Source organism: Amblyomma americanum, chromosome 6, assembly GCF_052857255.1.
Source record: "Amblyomma americanum isolate KBUSLIRL-KWMA chromosome 6, ASM5285725v1, whole genome shotgun sequence".
NCBI lineage: Eukaryota > Metazoa > Arthropoda > Arachnida > Ixodida > Ixodidae > Amblyomma > Amblyomma americanum.
In genome coordinates, this window is record NC_135502.1 from 117,729,760 (window position 1) to 117,748,457 (window position 18,698).

The window sequence follows — 18,698 nt, forward strand, 5'->3', positions numbered from 1 at the left end:
AGCTAATGAGAGAACTTTGTGATGTCGTCTACGCAGTTTTCTGCGTACCTCAGTCATCAGTAAAGGTAAGTTCCGCGGTCCCTGACAACCACTAGTGTCCTAAACTCTCTTCAGATCAAGCCTTGGCTGACAACTAATACTTTGTTCACCTAATTGCGCGGCGGCACACGAGCATGCAAGCCAGGCTTCTAGCTTGCGAGATGCTTACAAAGCATCATTTCGTAGTCTTGCAACATCTCGCCCGCTTTTCTGTTGCTGATAGCCTTGAAGAATGAGACGAAGCGCAAACCTTCGGTATCTGAGGAGAGTACTGACACCTCATTTAGACTGAATGCATGGCTATAGTTTTATCCTGCCGTTCGCTAGAGTGAGTGTGTGCACCGAGGAAGCAGCCGAATAGAAGGTAAGTGCCTTTTTGTTGATTGTTTCAACCATTCTTTCAAAATCAGTCGAATTTCCTGGACAACAACCCATCACGTGCAAGGTAAAATTTTCTCTTGGCGTTTTTGCTCCATGCTGCAGTGTTGTTGAAAGCTCCTCTGTCTGTATAAGTGTTGTGTGTTTTACTACATCGCTCTTGTCGCCTTGCAAAACGCAGTTTAGACGGCAGCTGTGTGACCCGCCCTTCCAAACGATATTTTTCTCTCCCAGGTTTCCTGCGTCCAATGACACTTCCATTTCATTCCTGTAAACGGACCACAATATGTTCCAGATTGTAGCACGTTTTCAGTAGGAGTACACAAAAATGGCTGAAGCTTTATTCCCGGTATACTCTGTCAACTTAAACGACCACAGATGTTAAGGTAGCAGAGGTTGAGGAAGCCATGACGCATCCTTCGTGTCATGCGCTTGCGCTCTGTTCACCGTCTTAAGAGAGCTGGCGAGGGTGTAAAACATCAATTCAAGAATAATTAGGTCAGAGTTCTGTGAGAAATCTTGCCTCTTCTTGCAAAAGCAGAGCTTTTTATTACTTCTTTCTGACACAACCGGGCAACTTCAAGAGCACATTGGATTCACCTGTGCACTCAAAGCATGCCTAGGATACTGAAAAAGCTTACCATTCATTAGCCTGGAGAAATATGCAAAATCTCACCTCTTGCTAGCGACAGCCTCCCTCAACTCTAGCACACACACACACCTCCCCGGCACGTATATGTCTTGGCGGCAGAAACCGTACGCCCCTTGAGCACTCTGTCCATGCTGTTCGTGAGCGGTGCCCTCCGAGAAGCAGCCTTCACTCGCCTGAAATGTGCATGTCTCTCTTCTCTGAGCTGCCGACGCCTCGCAAGGAATAAGAGACAAAGAAACAAAAAAAAACAGCGAAATTTTGGCCGTGTTTGCAGTTGAACGCTCTGTTGCCATGCACTGTCGCACCGTCTGTCTGTCCTGCAACTTGACATTAAAGAGACGCTTCTCTGTGTGTCACCTCGTCGCACTGTCTGTTCACTTGCCTGTGCGTGTGCTTGTATGCTTGTGAGCGTGTTTGTGTGTGCAATGTCACTGTCTTGTCGCATGTTAAATGGCCAGGGCAAAATGCATTACAAAACACACGTGACCACCAAGTAAGGGTTCATTTGTTTTCTTGTTTTATCGGTCATGATAGCATTTGTCGGCTAACTCAAGTACCTGCCTTTGAAATAGTTGTGCTGACAGAGATAGGTCTGATAAAAGCTCAGTTATTCATTCAACCACTGAACAACTCTATTTCATCTCTAGGAACGAGGGTCAAAGGTGCATAAACTCCTCAGTTGTTCAGCTAGCTTTCCCTGTATTGTTTATGTACAGTGGAATAGCACAAGGCTGTGTGTGAATTAACAAAAGTCAACCACAATCTTCTAACGTAGGTATCCTCAAATGAGGTTTGTTCATAAAGTACTCCGAGAGCAACGCAAAGGTAATGCTGTGTAAGGCGACACTACTACTTTCCTTATCTCCAAACATGTTATTGCCGTACTGTTGCAATGTGGTAAACTTTAGACTTACCGGTAGCTATGAAAGCTGTAGAACCTGCCCGGCAAACTACGAACTAAATCGAACTAAATCAGCTTTGCTTACCGACTACCCCAACACTCACACGGAAAGTAATTTTGATCATATATATATATATATATATATATATATATATATATATATATATATATATATATATATATATATATATATATATATATATATATATATATATATATATATATATATATATATATATATATATATATATATATATATATATATATATATATATATATATATATATATATATATATATATATATATATATATATATATATATATATATATATAAGCCTTACACAAGACCGTTTGCGACGCTTCGAAGGAAGTTTTCCGAAATTTGAAAACCTTCGTAAGTATTTACAAACGCTCATCCTTATGGGCAGTTCGTGAATAACGATCATACAGTAAATCAAACCCTGTTATCCGAGTCTCATATGACTGCGGCTTAAGGGTGGTAGCACTGCCTTCAGTGATCAATTTAAGAACTGTGTAACATGTCAGTATGACAGGAAATGCATAAACTCTGAAATGATTCGTTAATTTAACTATTTTTTGTTATTTAGAAGAGAGATGGAAGTATAAATCGTCGCCCTAATTTATTTTTGCGCCTTGCATTAGCTAGTTAAAGCAACAACACTGTTAGTTCCCTTTCCTCTCCCACCCATATAAGGGCAGCGTTGATGGTCCGTGCAGTGTGAGACCTTTAAAAGGCAAAGTTTACAAAGGCGGGAAAGTGAGAAACCCGGTTACGACAGCTCCAGAGTCTTGACAGTTCATTTCCATCTGTTGGTAGGCTGTCACGCGTAAGCGCTAAGTTAGTTTCAGCTGTCAGTTATTGAATTAATGGTGTTGCTTTATCTAGACACCCCTCTAATTCTAACGTGAGGTTAACAGCAATTGAGGAAGCAAAAAAAAAAACCAGAACTACGACAGCTTCGGATTGCATTTACGGTAGTGGGCGGCATTTTGCAACCGTAAGGCTACATTCCGCTCTTTGATAACAAATTCACATTGGCACTCTGACACTTAAAACGTGCAATTATCTAAGTCGTTATCTATGAATTAGCTATGGTAATTGCCTTTAACAGAAGCAGAGCGAAACAGGTTTTCTTTTGACAGCAGAAGTTTTCAGAGCTTCCTCTATTTGTATCTTACTTAGGAGTTTGCGCATAGTTACGGCATGCATTAAATGAGTACTGTATGGTTGAATTCAGTAAGACGCTTCCGAAACATTCAACTATGATACCGGTTACGTGACTCTTGCGAGTCACAGCGCAGGCAACACACCACAAAAGCGTGGAGGAAAAACTTTTCAACTTTCAGCGCTGCATATCACGGCTACAGTATTCGCTTTTGGATCATGATAGCCTTAGTTGCTTGCGTGTCATAAAACGCAGCACAATATGCAGAGAACATCCGATATTTGGTGCGGAAACAACCAAGCGAAAAAAAAGGAAACAGGCTGACTTAGCTATGGACTACAATGCACGCATTAGCGTTCCGTCACGGTTTATCGAGAGGCATACTCTTGCATGCTGTTGGCTGTGAATCGTTAGGCAGAACAGACCTTAATCACTATCCTCTTGACTGAGAAGAATACACGCTCTGCAGTCTCCTAAAATGCATCGCTATAGGAAGGCAAGACACGACACTCAGTCGGCAACCAGCACAGTATCGGGCGGAAATCCGTTTTCGGATAACTAATTTTCTATTGATCACCATCATCCAATGTGATAAAAGATCGACTTTTGTTCGCGACGTAGGCGGCCTTAGTTCCGTCACACAGTTACACCTCTCGAATCGATTAACCCCTTTCCTAGCGCTGGCTTGCACCCCTGCGTGTCCACACCCTAAGCCTGCTGTGTGTATTCTCGTGCTGTAGCGTACGAGTGTGGCTGCAAATGGCTCCATTGCGATGACGGTGCTGCTGTCCCCAACTGCGTGCGAGGTGCTAGCTCTTGCTTGCGTACGTGTGCGTGTGCGTGCGTGTATGTTGCGTGCAGCAGCCTGATGTGCGTGTGTCTTGGCCGGCGGCCGGTCGGCTCTCTCCCGCTCTCCCCCCTTCGTCCCCCCCCCCCCCCCCCAATTCTTCAGGAGCCACGCAATTGCACCAAAACCCTCTCTGTGCTGTGGAGGTAATATATAGCTGTCAACATATATACGTCCAAAGCACTGAGGGGGTTTTACTCACTCCTCATCGAGCGAACGCACCCTAAATGCCGCAATCCGTGCCAGAAGCGTCTTTTTGTATGTTGCCCACTCTTTTACTTGCTTCCTTCTTCTATATACTCTGGCCGTGGTCCTCTATCTCTCTATTGCTCTCTGTCTATCTGCCTTTGTCTGTATTTTTTTTCCTCACTGTTGTCTGCTCTCGTTTTTCGCTCTGTCGTGTGGGTCTTTGCCGAAAGGCGCGCAGGCCTTTGTTTCGGTTTTCTTTCGAGAAAAGGAATCTCATTCCGAGCAAGTCTTCTGCTCAGTTAAGCCTGCACTGCGACGGACTAGCATGGAACTTGAAACTAACCCCTTGCGCAGCCGTGCAGATGCTGTATAAAACGGAAATCTGACCCAACCCCGGGAGAAAAGCGAAGGCAAATGCTTCTGCGCCTGAAAGCGTGCGCTTTGTGCTCTCTAGTTTGGTGGTAAAGTCAGAAACAGCTTACCTGACGGCTCACACAGGTTCTGCAGAAGTGTTCGAGGACGCTCGCTTTGTCATTTCACCATTATTCCAGTTATGTTGCCGTTAGCATTGTGCGTATCGTGCATTCGGTGGAATTCTCGAAATGTTTTACGGTTTATAGCACCGAGATACGCGAGCCCCGGCTGGTGTCGGTCGGTCAGTGCCGTTCTATATCTAGGACTAGCTTCAAGAGCATCTCAAACCGCAGGTGGTGCTACTTATATGTAAAATATTTTGTTGTCTGTTATAGGTAATAAAAACCCCTTACAAGATAAGAAGAGTATACCGCTTTCTGATGCGTTTTGTATGGACGTGACTGCTTAGTATATAGCCAAGCTGCATTGTGTTTACGCGATGTTAACGTGATGCCATGGTGGTAGATATCATATTTGAAATGCACGCGCAAACAGCCAGCGCCTGCATCTCAATTTTTGATTAATAGATGTCTTTACCACGGGACCACTTATCTTCTAAGCTTGCAAAATTTTAGCCTCTTGTTCAATTGTACCTTGGTTATTTTGTGCCGGTGACAATGTAAGGCACGTAGAGGTATCTGGTTTTGTATTATTTACGCGTGGTATAGGTGACTTTTTATGACTCATTATGTAGGTTGAGTTATAATCAGACATTTGTTTCAACCGGCCTGGTATTGCTACAACGAGAGGAGGCTATTGTTTCCTTTTGTTGGCCTCATTCGTAATCTCTATTGTAAAATGGAAAAGAGAAAAGCTTTGCCTTGTATTTAAATCTGTCAATGCCAGTGAACACCCAGCTCTTTTAATTTAGGAGAATATGCTCCTTATATTTGCGGCCGATTATGTTGTCCACTACTTGCATCTCGCAGTATTAGCTATGTCTCAGGCCTCTTTCGACCTGTGCTCACTGAATGGCGGAATCGAAAATCACTGCATGTAGATTGCAGCACATGTCACGATATAACCTGTTCATATTGAGAGTGAACATACTCCGCTAAGCCGCAGCCGACACCGTACGCTCTGCCCCCTAAACAACGACGTCATCGTCGTATTAATGACAGAATTAAACCCCAAATTGTTTGGCTTACATTTCACAGCTTACATATTATAAAGGAATCATCATGCCTGAAAAACATTTCGCCTTTTCATATTGGTACTTGCTTGATAACAACACGCATCACATATTCAAGTGTGGAGCATTTAGGCGCGTGTTCATAGCAGTGTTTCAGGCCAATGAAAGCACATGCTAGAATGTGCAATCTACACCATGTAGTGCCTAAGACGTCTCGTAAATATTGCGGGGAAAGTTCGAGAGCGTTTTTGCTCACCAACCTTCATTTTCTAAAGAGCCCCAGGAAGGATGGAAACAAGAGGTTAGGAAAGGCCATTGCCACGCCAAGCCGAATATAAGGGAGGCGCGAAAAAACAGAGAGAAGGATAGCCTGCATTAGAGAGGGCCTGTGCTTCACGCGACGAGAATTTCGGAGCAAAATCTTCAAACTTTTTTAAAAACAAAACTGTAATCCACCATGAGAGCACGTCGAACTTTACTCTGGGTCATGACGGCTCCCCGGCAGATAAATGCAAGAATCGCCTTTTTATCCCAATGTAAGGCAGATAGTCATATGCTGGGCCTACCCTCACGCCGGGGGAGGGCGGAGGTGCAGGAAGTTATCTCAACTAAAGATGGCTACGCAACGTTGATCGCACTGTCAACTAGTTATTTCCACTCTCATTACGTGCAAACGCGACGCCCAACTTTACCAGCACCGTTGTTGTTACTAAGGCGCCACAGCCATCCAGAGGGGCGCAGGAAGTGCAGGCGGGCAGTTTGAAAACGAACTTAAAAATTACGAGGACGAGATAGATAGTCAGGATTACGACTTGCTTCGGATCATTGATTCAACGCCGCCCTGCTTTTGGACATTTCACCTTTTCCTCGCTCGTGGAAGTTGCACGGCGTTGTGCGCCTAGCTTTTTGATCGCCCACAAGAGAGCACTGTTCATGAACATTCGCATTTGCAAGTGCGGCAGCGACAGGGGAGTCTTGACACACTCAAAATGTTCCCACGTGTGTCACGCAACAGGCATTTGCCATTTACCTGGGCGCGCAGTGTAAGAGAGCATTTAACTCAATTCAATTTCGCTGCGGAAAGGGGTACTCACAACAAAATTTTCTATGTACTGTCGCCAGCCTTTAACTTCGGAGTTCTGCACGTGACCTCTGCTGCATGATGGCAGAGGAACCAGGCGGAGAATGGGGCAGGAGAGCCTAGCTTTGCCAACCAAATCTAAGTGCTATAAAGCATCTGAATCAGTTGAAACCCCCGTACTCTCATAGGCATTATGGAGCCAGGCTGTCGAAGAGGCATAATAAAAGTACTGGAAAATATCCATCAAAGTCCTCACTAGATAGAGAAAGTAATGAAATACTAGTAAGGAAAGATATCAGGCAGAGAGACGCGATTTATTCAGTACTATGCGCCAAAACAATGAGCCAGTATATGCATGTCACTGCAGACTTATGAAGAGCCGTCCATTTATTTTGCATTTAAATGCTAGTGTTTTTCACTATGGGTGCCAGTTTATTTACCTGGTTCATTATCATTATAGCCAACAACCGAGTTAGGTGCTTTCTAAAACAAGATTTTCATGCAGTGACCACCGGCAATCCCTTACCTAGCGTTGTCTTCAAGTGTTTGTAGCTTCTCGCTGCCTGCAGCAACCGAAAGTTGTTCCTAGCCTGCTCAAGCCCCGACAATCTTTCACACTGGCGAGACTGATCAGGGACTTAAAGGAACACTGCAGATAACTCCATGCAAGTATAGTTCTTAGTAAAAATTGATTCTCTGCCTCTTTCTGGCTATGTTTACGTTTTTCTGGGTGTGGAAGAGGCATACATGGGCGAGAAATTGGATTTAAATATCTTCCCGCCACTAGATTCAAACTGGTGACTTCCTATCCGAAAAAGACGTGTTATAGAGACGGCGGTATAGAGTAGCCTCCGATATGCGCGCTAAACTGTCTCGACGTACGCATTTTACTTGCGAAATGCGTCGCTGATGAAGCCACCTGTATTTAAATTTTATTCTCTATCTTTTAAAAGCTCAGTTTTCGGTGAGGGTAGTCACTTTGTGGTTAGAACGCGGCACCGTATCTATACAGGATTTCTATTAGCCTTCAGTATTGCTTGACGGTAAGCAACGCATTATAGCGTTTAAAATCTCTTAGCTCGGCCGCTCCCTATGTGCTACGCTAAGCTAAATACGTTCATAACACAAAAACGCGCAATAGCGAGGCGAGTGGCAGTACATCCTCGTTGATGCATTCCTGGCATTAGGCAAGCATGACCGTTGTGGCTGCAAGCCCTGAAGTGAAGGCTGTACTAGTTTGGCGCGTGCCAGAATTGCACGGTGGTTACGCAAGGTATCATGAGCTCCCGAGAGCGAAGTGCTATACAGCTTGCTTCAGAATTTCGCTTAGCACTTAAAATGCGTTCCATAGTTGATCTCGTTAAGCAGGTGCCGTACGTAACGCGGTATGCTTCGCAATTTCGCATCACTCTGCATGCTTGTGCGTCACCGTCACGGGACTCGATCCCATTGGTCGCTGAGGGCCGCGAATACACGAGCTAATGACAGCCACAATCATAAGCTGCAGCGACGGTGGTTCATGTTGTTAGTCAGAAAGCCGCCTAAAAAAAGACATTATCTGGATTCACGACAAGGAGACAACCCTGATAAGCAACTCAACAAGGTTTCTGCCCCTCTTCCTTGAATGTGAGGAAGTTTTAACACGCGCATGAAGTACATTATATTTACCTGGTTTCCTGCATTTGCACAGTTTAGTTACCTAGTGTATTTACATTCGCAGCTTCCATGTAGGATTACAGTTTTCAAAAGCGTATTCACAGGAATGACCTTTACTTTATGCTGAAAGGCAGCACGAAAAGAACAAGGACCAAAGAAAGAGGTAGGACAAGACACGAGCGCTTTAACTGCTACAGCATTAACCTTTAACTTCTGCAGCTTTTTACTCGCTTTGCAATTGGCGATGACCGCTCGCGCAGTTGCCCGCGTACCGCCCTCACTTGCCAGTGGGATCGCGCAGCCCGGGCTCTCTCTCTGTCCTGGTCCCCTCTTCCTCTGGCCCTGAACTCGCGTACACCCGTGCGTTGTGCGCGCTGCGCGCGTCCGCAGGAGTACACAGTGCAAATGACGTTCAGAGAACAGTGGCGGGACGAGAGACTTCAGTACGACGATCTGGGCGGCCAGGTGCGCTACCTGACGCTCACCGAACCCGACAAACTCTGGAAGCCGGACCTGTTCTTCTCCAACGAGAAGGAGGGACACTTCCACAACATCATCATGCCCAACGTGCTGTTGCGCATTCACCCAAACGGCGACGTCCTTTTCAGCATCAGGTGAGGACCCTTTCCGTCTCTGCTGTCCCTGTGCCAACCGCTACGCTGCGTCAGTGTCAATGGCGGCCAGCTGCTGAGCAAGGCAGCGCCTTGATTTTGTGGGGCCTAGCTGAGCACCCACCGGAACAAGTTCCATACCGTCCCCTAGTAGCACTCCTGCAAATGCACTCGCTGGGCATGCGCCCCCACTACCCCGCCCCCCAGCGTTGCTCCTTTCCAATCGTCCTTTTCAACAAGATTGCTTTGGGCACCTGCATGAAAAAAAAAAACTGGCTGCGTGCCTGCGCTGACCCGAAGTACGTGGGAGGGATTCTTAGTAGCGGCGGCAGCATTTCATAGAAGCAAATAGCAAAGAGACGTGTGTGCTTAGCGATGTCAGTGTGCACTTTAATCAACTAAGCCGAAGTGGTCGAGCTTTAATGTGCAGCTCTTCTTAACATCATCCCTCACAGCTCGCATGAAGTGTCCGTAGTTAATCGCCAGGTATTGTTGTGAAGAAGTAAGCTGAAGAAACGGACGACGGACAGAAGAGAGGACCCATAACACGTTCACGAGCGACTACTACCTTTTTTGCCTCCCGGAAAGGCCTGCCAGACTCAGTAGAATAAAAAAAAAGTAGGTGTGCTTCCTTCAAGTGTTACCGGAAAAATATGTACCATATTATTTAGTAGCATAAGATGAATTTTCTGCCACCAGCTAATAATTTTACTGATATTGGCCAATGCATGCTTCGCAGCCTTCCTGCAGCTCCAGTCGCATCCTCTTTGGTAAAAACGTACCTTCAGTGGCCTTGCCACTAGTCATTTCTGAAAGAATGACTTTAAACACGACTGATCAAGTACAATGCCGAGCGCAGTTGAACAGAAGGGATCGAAACTGCAAATCACGTTACGCTGGTTCCAGTGGCGCTGGCCTAAGCGCGACGGCAGAGCCACTGTAGGCGCAAATCTAACACCTACTAACATCCCTGGGAGTTCTCTGACGGAGTGCTGTAAGACTATAAAACTTAGCTGAAACCAGAGAAACTTTCCACGGCTTAGGTTAAATTTAGAGGGCAACCATGACGACGATTGTTTTAGAAGAGATGCTTTAGAAGGTAATGGTGCCTTCGAGACACTTCCCTCACAAAAATGTTGAGCTCTGTGCCCAATGGGTTCATCGACGTTAATATATGAAACCTTAGAAATGAATTCATTATTACATCAAAATAAATGAAAGTTATTAAACTGCAGGGTCACCCACAGTGGACGCACTAAAGCACGCCACCAGTGAAACACCTCTTTTGAACGCTGCCCGAGAAGGCATTGGTGCGAAGGGTGTCCTTCAGGACCTTTGTAGGAGCTTGCCAGAAGTCTTATTTATAAGTATGTCCTTGCAGACGAAAATGTAGGAAGGCAATCTATTGCACGATTATGTATGTAAGCCTGCTTTCTAGTGAAAAATATAGTGCGAGAGAAAACTAATTAACTGATACCTTTTGCCTATTCCCGAGAAATAGTCCATCTGTTCTCTGAGTAAGAAATGGACGGTAGGCAATCTACCGTTTATTATTTTGTACTTCTCAAACCGGGCAAACTGGATTCGTTTTCAGCGACATTTTCGATGACGACGTGCCGATGTCCGTCCACAGTGACGTCCTTAGAGCCGTGGAGTTAAGCAAAACAGAGTTGCTAACCTTTCAAACTGCGCTCGACAAAAAAGGGAATTTCAGACTCTGTGTGTGAGCTATATTTTTCACACTGAAAGCTGATGTTTATGCACTTGTTATTTGCCATAATAATCCACCAGAAACGTGAATGGGGTGGTCAGAAAAGGTTTAGGACTTGTTTCGAAAACAAGTCCTCTATCGATGTTTAAGTTTATGCTTTGAAAAACATCTCCACCCCCGATCTTCCAACCCCCTTAACATTTTGAAAATACTGCTGACTGTCCAGGGAAAGTGCTTGGCGTTTAGATGCCCACGGTCTCATTGCTGTCATCAGACAGTGGGCATCTGCACGTAGATGTTTTGCGCTATCGAGCATTACACTGATTGCCGTTAGCAGTGGCAAACGCATATAAGGAGGGGCACTCGTTTTTTACACTGTCACTTAGGCTCCTCCCCATTTAGTGACGCGCGAAACATGTGCACCTGACCCGCATTGTCGCACCTCGTGAATAAAGCGCATAAATCCACGCGCTAAGAACAAGGACATTTAAATGTCCTCGGCAGATATCTGCCAAGTTGTGTCAGCTGCCGCTGAAAACTGTGCCGCCATTTCTGTCGTGTTACAAAATAAAATTAACTGTGTATCTTTGGTTTAGCGCGGCCACTCAATACTGCACTCTGTACAGCCACTCGATACGACCAAGCTGAGTTACACTTGATGTTGTAGGAGAGTTTCCGAGTGACCCTGCTGAGGCTCAGAGAGTAGTTCGGGACAACGAAAAATACTGACCAATGGTGAGCTTCTGCCCCATACTAAGGGCGGGGGGAAAAGTTTCGGGCTTTACCACTGCGTCTACACTTAGTTGTACTTATGAGTACTGCAAATGTAACGCTGCCACCTGAGAGTTCCTCTGACCGACGGTGGGCGAAATCCAACCAGCAACACCAGCAGCCTCTGCGAGCAAAAGTGCGTCTGGCATCTTTTATTTTTGTGGTGATCGGTCACATGAAGTTGCCAGACGGAGAAAAACAAATCGTTTCAAATAATTTTTTTTATTCCAGTTTGAGGTGGCTGCATGAATGCTATTAAGGAGGTTCCACATTCAGCGTCTGTATTGGCACCTCCTGCCACTCACAACCAAAAATCAAACTATTAGGCATAGAATACAAATAACGGGATGAACAATACACAGCTTCAAAGCTGAATATCTGTTTGAAAGAACATTGAAACAACATTTTGTAAGAGAAAGAGTGCGCAAGATATGCAAGAGCATTTTCTAGCGCCTGGTCATGACTTCGTGCAGAACATGCTTTTGTTGAACGCTACCAGTAGTCTGGCACGTGCTATACTAGCGCTTGTAACCAACGGTCACAGGTAATCACGACCAGTACATGGTGGCAGCGCCGCAGCGCTAGTGTAGTGCGCATAGGCGCCCTTATGCTGCTTCGCCCTTGTAGGATTCAGTTTAGAACTTCAATTTTTGCTACATGGAGCAGATTTCTTGATACTGGAAACAATAGCGCCTACAAAGAGGAACACAACGAAAGAACTACACCGGACAAGCGCTCATGTTCTGCGTCGTTATTCTGTTGTGTTCTTCTTTGTAGGCGCTATTCTTTCATGTCTCAAGTAAGGCTACACTGCTCCGATCTCTTTCGTATCGAGCAGCCATGGTTAAGCCAGGAACCCGAACTTTCAAGCACTCATTCCACAAAAGCTATACCGTGGTGTGGGCCATTCGCAAAAACCAGTGTAGCCTAATTGCATAACACACCACCGCTGCTTCCCTTTCCAAAATTTGTTGCCGGTAGAAGTTGCTGCACATTCTGATAACCCTTACACTTTTTTTCTTTTCAGAATATCGTTGGTGCTCTCGTGTCCAATGAACCTGAAATTTTATCCTTTGGATAAACAAATCTGCTCTATCGTCATGGTGAGCTGTAAGTACCCCGTTCCTCTTGGTCCTCTGCTATGAAAAGTGATGTAAGAATAAGGTCTGTACTTCGGAACACTCTTGGTCTTACCGAGGGTCAGTGGAGACAACCGCGGGCGCCAGTTCGGTCTAAGCCGAGTCTACGGCTACAACTCGACAAGGAAATTTCAATACAAGTTCACCCCTTTCACATCTGCTTCCATGACTGTGGAAAGGCACTAAAAGACTCCCAGTGCAACTTTGATTCCTTGCGTCAGCAGTACAGTACATATGGTTAGATTTATAATTTCTTGCGTCAGGACTGACCACATAATGCATATTGACGCTCTCTACTGATCGTCTTATATCTTTGCATCAGCTGCCGTAGTTGTCAGTCTAGGACAGGCGGAGCATCAGCCTGAGGTCACTTTGATGCAGTAGTGCTATTTACACTCTTCCGTGAGGTTTGCACGTGCCAACATTTTACTCAGAAAACCGTAACACCGATGAACAATACCCCTTTGCCTCTAATGTGTTCTTTGCGCTACACGCCCTTTTTGCGATAGCTGTTGTGAAAGTAGGATACCTACAACCTCGTATAGGACGAGCTAACCCTCTTACTCCTGTTTCTGTGACGGTACAACACTCTGTAATCCATGCGGTTATTTATACGTGAAAGCGTTTCTCGTAGAGAACTTACACTTCCCGCTTGCTATTTTCGCATAGTGCGCATAAAAACGTATTACATCAGGTGTCAATAGCGCCCCATTATACCAGGGCAGCAACGCGTGCGTGTTAGAGCACTTCAGCGGCATGAATTTTAAGCCATATGGCAAAAAAACTACAAAATCATATTAGCCGCAAAGGTTTGCAGCTTCCCGTTATCACGACCGCACATGAAAAGCCTCTGCTCTGTCTCCGCCGCAGTTGAAATGGTCACTGGTTTCATATCGAGAACACTGTTAGCTTGTATTGTTCAGATACTAGAAAAGATTACAAAGGGCTAAGCCTATTACGATCGCTGATCATGAAAAAGATTGCGGGCCAGGAGAAAAGAAGCAAATCAGAATATTATTATTGCTTGCCGTCCTGATATGGACGTTAAACTAAGCGAGCGAAAGCTGATATTTTTACCTTCACCAATCCGTTACATAGAACATTGCTACAAAACAGCGTAGCTAGCTTTCACCGAGGCAAGGTACAAGTTTCACTGCCTAGGCGGTTCTTGGAGACTCAGGGCATAATTAAAATCAGACAACTGCAGTCCAGGTCTCATAAGCAATGCCGCATTTAACTCCTGTGCCATATCTATCATGTGCTAAATTTATGCAAATTTCCTCCGTGGTTGAACACAGGTGAACAACAGAAGGTCGTTACAATGAGCTACGGGAACGCCAGGCGAAAAATCCCTTTCGCTCAAGACCAAACCTTAAAAATGCTGCGATGATGATGTCCTGAAACTTGACGGCGCATACCCTCGGTGGAGGATCGCCGCGATTAGCTAGCTGATTTTCATTCTAGACTATGTATTCTTCCAATCTTGCACAGCTAAATTGCCAGTTGGCAGTGCCGTTGAAAGAAGGATTATGATTGTGCACATTGCAATGTGCCTGCTCGGTCATTACATGAAGGCGACAAACTCAAGGAAATGAATGCGACGTGGTGGCAGGAATGACGATCTCATCGTGAGGCCCCGGCACCTCCTGGAGGCGCAGTGTCTAGACGTGAAAGTTTCGCCTGAGGAGCCCGAGAGTGCGCCACTGTTCGTTGGTCCTCACATGCTATACTTCTATATTAAGAAGTCTTAGCAAACGTTTACCACTTTTGCGTGCAGCGTTTATGTACTGGTGCATCTAGCACTTCACTTTAACGAAAATATTTCATCACTAATGTGCGCAAAAATATCCCAACCCAACGCTTATGCACTCTAAATAGAAATAAGCCTAGATGAGAGCGAAAAAGGAGTAAGCTGCCTTCTAGCGGGTGCGCTGGAGGACAGCTTACTTCATTTCTACTCCTTTTTGTTGAGAATGTGTCCGGAAAAATACTGCTGCACCAGAGCCTTCAACGCTTCTTAGTAGCAATATTTCGCGTATCAATGCTCCAGGTATACGAAAGGATGATTATTCTTTTAATTTTACCTGATATCTCGAGATTATGCTCGTATTGGCTCGCCGTTCGTCGGTAGGTGGGGCAGCCCTAAAAAGAAGTAAGTAACAGTAGGGCGCATCAGTATCTTAGTTCTTGTAACGTGACAAAAACAGAATTCTGTTTGTTGTCATCAGCTTCATCGGAGAGGCCGAAGAGGTAATCTTTGACCTCATTTGTCGGTTTTAAAACCGCTGCTACGAGCGAAATGCGAATCAGTGGCACGTTACGCGCATAGCCTCCGTCGAACATTGTTTGGCTTCTTTACGGGGCTGTCAATCTATTTACAAGAGGCGCACTTAAGCTGTTTGCACACGTGCGTGTATACCACTGCGAATGCGTAATTCAGTTTCTTTTAAAGTATTTATTCGCTGTAACGCATACACATTCACAGATTCTTACCTGCCTAAGCACAGAGTGCTTGTTGGCTCGTCAGGCAGACATCAGGCTGGTCAAGGCGATCGGGCAGGAGGATTTATACTTTCCCCGAAGGCCGGGCATACCAGTGAATTATGAATCCAGTTTGCTGGAAATACAGTGCACGCCCAAGGCTACATTAAAGGGCAACTGAAGAGGTTTTAGAGTTAGACGAGTTTAAAGGAGTCGAATGTGTGAAACTTGCAGGTAAAGCATGCGAAATATTTTTTGCGCTAGCATTTGAAATGGTGACATAATCGCCGAGTAAAGCGGCGCAGGCGTTCAGGCTTCTCTCAAGTGCACAGCGACGGGTAGAGGCCCCAATTATGACGTCATGTACGGCGGCGCTAAGTATACAGCGAAGAAACTCTTGTTTCGAAGAAAAAAAATGACTTCCGTCGAAAGCAAAGCTCACGAAACACTTTTTGGCAGCGTCGAAATACGCACGGCAGCATATAGACGAAGGCAGCGGACATATAAAATTTCGGCGGCAATGACGCCACCACGAGTTTCTCCGCACTCCTCCGCCGCAATGAGGCGAAGGCTGAACATCGTCGCGTTTTTATTCGGTGATTACGTCCTCATTTTAAATGCTAGCTCAAAACTACTTCGCATGCCTAACCTTGCAGCGGCACAGATTGAAATTCTTGAAAAATCTCGAATTCTCAAAAAAACATTTCGCCTTCCCTTTAACTCGCTTCTTGGAAATCATCGTTGAGCGCTGGAATTCTATCTATGCACGGAGCACGGAGTGGCGGCTCTTATAAATTGTGTCTTTTTGTTCGTCTGTTCTCTGCCACTTCCTCCAGACGGATATACAACTGAAGATCTGGTGTTCTTATGGAAAGAGGGGGATCCTGTACAGGTCACCAAAAATCTCCACCTGCCGCGCTTCACGCTGGAAAGGTTTCAAACCGACTACTGCACCAGTCGGACCAACACCGGTACGTCAATGTTCGTAAATCTACAAGCTCAGCACGTACGCCGATGTTGCTTGATCTTGAAAAAGTGCTGCGTTTTGTACTATTTTACACAGGTAGTTTTGTATGAGAGTTCCGGCGGAGAAGAATGGTGCCACCGTTTTGCGCCGTGGTATGTTGTAGTCGGAAACCTTTGTGTTCAACTGCTGATCATCATCAACATCAACAACATAATCTGAGTTATGTCCTCTGTAAGACAAACACCTTGCTGCTTGCCTCCATAACGCGGTCTCGCGCCAGCACCGGTCACACAATTACCCCCAGACTTCCTGAAGTAATTTTCCAACCTGACTTTCGGCCACTTCCTGCTGCCTGTGCCATAGCTTGGATTTCAGCCGTTACCGTACGGCATCATCGGTTAATTTTGCTTTCCCGTTACACGCCTTGCGCGTGTCCACCTGCTCTGTTATTTCCAATAGGAACTTTTTTTTTATTACGACAGTGTGCCTGCTGGCATAAAGTATCAACAAATATAGGTACACACTGGACACGCTAAGAAAGTCCAGTAATGTCCGGTGGAGCGGCCCAAAAATCCATTCGTCTACAGGAAATAGTTAGGGGAGAGTGGGGCACACCGCGACGCAAATTTACGAAAAGTCGCCGTCATATCTTTATGATTCACAGGTATCAAAAATAAACATAGCCGAATTATTGCCTACCGCCCTGGCATTGCGCTCACCAAGTGTGAAAAGGCCAGCAGAAGCAGAATGCAGTGAACTTTGTTGATATATAAACTTAAAAATTTAGTATTTTGCCTAAGCCCGCGGGACAGAATGAGACGCTCTTGCAAAGTCAAGATATTACGCATATTTGCAACGAATGCGCATGAACGTGTCTGCACTGACATGTAGATAAATCTTTGCGAGCTCTTTTGAATGACACAGTACCCAGACCGAACAGGGCACTGTGTTGTTCCATGACCTTCAAGAGTCTAAGCAGTTCTACAGCCGCCCCTGCGTGAAGCCAACTTCGCGATAGTCTTAAATTTCCCGCCTTCGTATCCTTTTTCTGTGGCGACAGATCACCGAGCGATGGTGGAACTACTCCATTAGCCAGCTGTTGAAACAAAAGGGAACGAGCAAGGGAGTCCACACCAATCGTAGCCCGACGGTTTTGTGCAAAAATTGAACGATAGGTACACTACGCCAGCCACTTCGCGAGGTCAGCGGGGCTGCACGCTGAGCTGTAGCACCACCTCTCCGCCAGCTGTGCTATGCGCGTAGTGACGTCATAGCCCGCAGCTGGCGTGCACGCCGCGCGCCTCGCCGCTGCGCCAACGGCAGAGCAGACGCCGCCCGGCTCGTCAGTTGTGCGCATGCGCGGAGTAATGTCAGAACACGCAGCTGGTGTGCGCTCCGATCGCCTACATTACACTAGCATTTCGAACCTTCATCGTGGCGGCGCCGTGGCCACCGTAGCAGCGTCCGGGCGAAACCGAGTGAGGGGGAGTGGAAAGGGTGGAGAGAGTGAATCCACGTTCAGGGACGAAGAAGGAACGCCCAGCGAAACGGAGCGGCGAAAGACTGACTCTGCAATTGGACTGAGCGAGTTCCACTCGGCCAGCTGTAGCTATCGCGTCACTCCAGGTTTAACCAGAGATAAACCACAGCCATTTTTTATTTCGGTTCTACTGTCCCAACAGTAGCTCCTCTCCGTCCAGTCGATTTGGGTTGATTCGTAGCACGTGAACACGAGATTTCAAAGGTGATCATAGGTAAGACTAAACAGAGCTCGCTTCTTTGTGAGAATGTGTTGTACTGGTAGCTGTTCTTAGCCATCGAACAGATTGCGACGCTTAGATTTGTCGCACGTGTTATGCAGTTTCCGCCTTACATAGTCCCTCTTTTTGTTTACTGTCCTGTAGGATGCATTTGGGAACACAAAAGCAGCGGTGGCGTCACCGCCGTTTCAAGTTTTCTGCGCACTAGCCGGCATTCACTGTCTCCCTTTTATACTATTCTAGAGAACGGGAAAACGCAAATAGAGCTTCAGAGCAAACAATAAAATTTATACTTACTATATGCCCCCCTACCCCCCCCCCCTACCCCCCCCCCCCCCCCCAGAACGCCCTAAAGTCGCGTTTTGCATCACGTGTAGCTGAAGCAAATACTCTGAAAATTTTTACAAGAAAACATCAATACCCATAAATTATAAGCGAACAATTACGTTAACCTAGGACGCTAGGCCAGTTCAAATTAACAATTTTTAAAAATATAGCATGATGGATTTAGCGTTTTTTTCTACTGCTTTCTGGTGCGCGGAGGCTCGCTTGACATTTTTTTTCTCTCCGTGTAAAAGACTAATCTTCTCCGCATTAAGTCAATAATAACAGACATGTGGCAAGTAATATCAGCTAGATATAAAGATAATATGAGTGAATATGTAAAAGTTAAAAGACGCTAAATAACAAAATTTCGCGTTTTGCCCCACTCTTGCCTAACTTGCGTTTCATCATCGACCCCCCCCCCCCCTCCTCCTTTTTTTTGTCTTGTTATGTTACC

General features: G+C 45.7%; 1 protein-coding gene across 8 annotated transcripts in view; it reads left to right on the forward strand.

The window, feature by feature from the left end:
* The window catches only part of GluClalpha (glycine receptor alpha 1), a 403,918-nt gene that overhangs the window by 375,706 nt on the left and 9,514 nt on the right, over positions 1-18,698 (forward strand). For all 8 annotated transcript variants that reach the window (XM_077627890.1, XM_077627892.1, XM_077627894.1 and 5 more), the window contains 3 exons: positions 8,868-9,091; positions 12,598-12,680; positions 16,027-16,161. In XM_077627890.1, the coding sequence (XP_077484016.1) occupies positions 8,868-9,091; positions 12,598-12,680; positions 16,027-16,161 (442 nt within the window). The remainder of the gene's footprint in view (positions 1-8,867; positions 9,092-12,597; positions 12,681-16,026; positions 16,162-18,698) is intronic.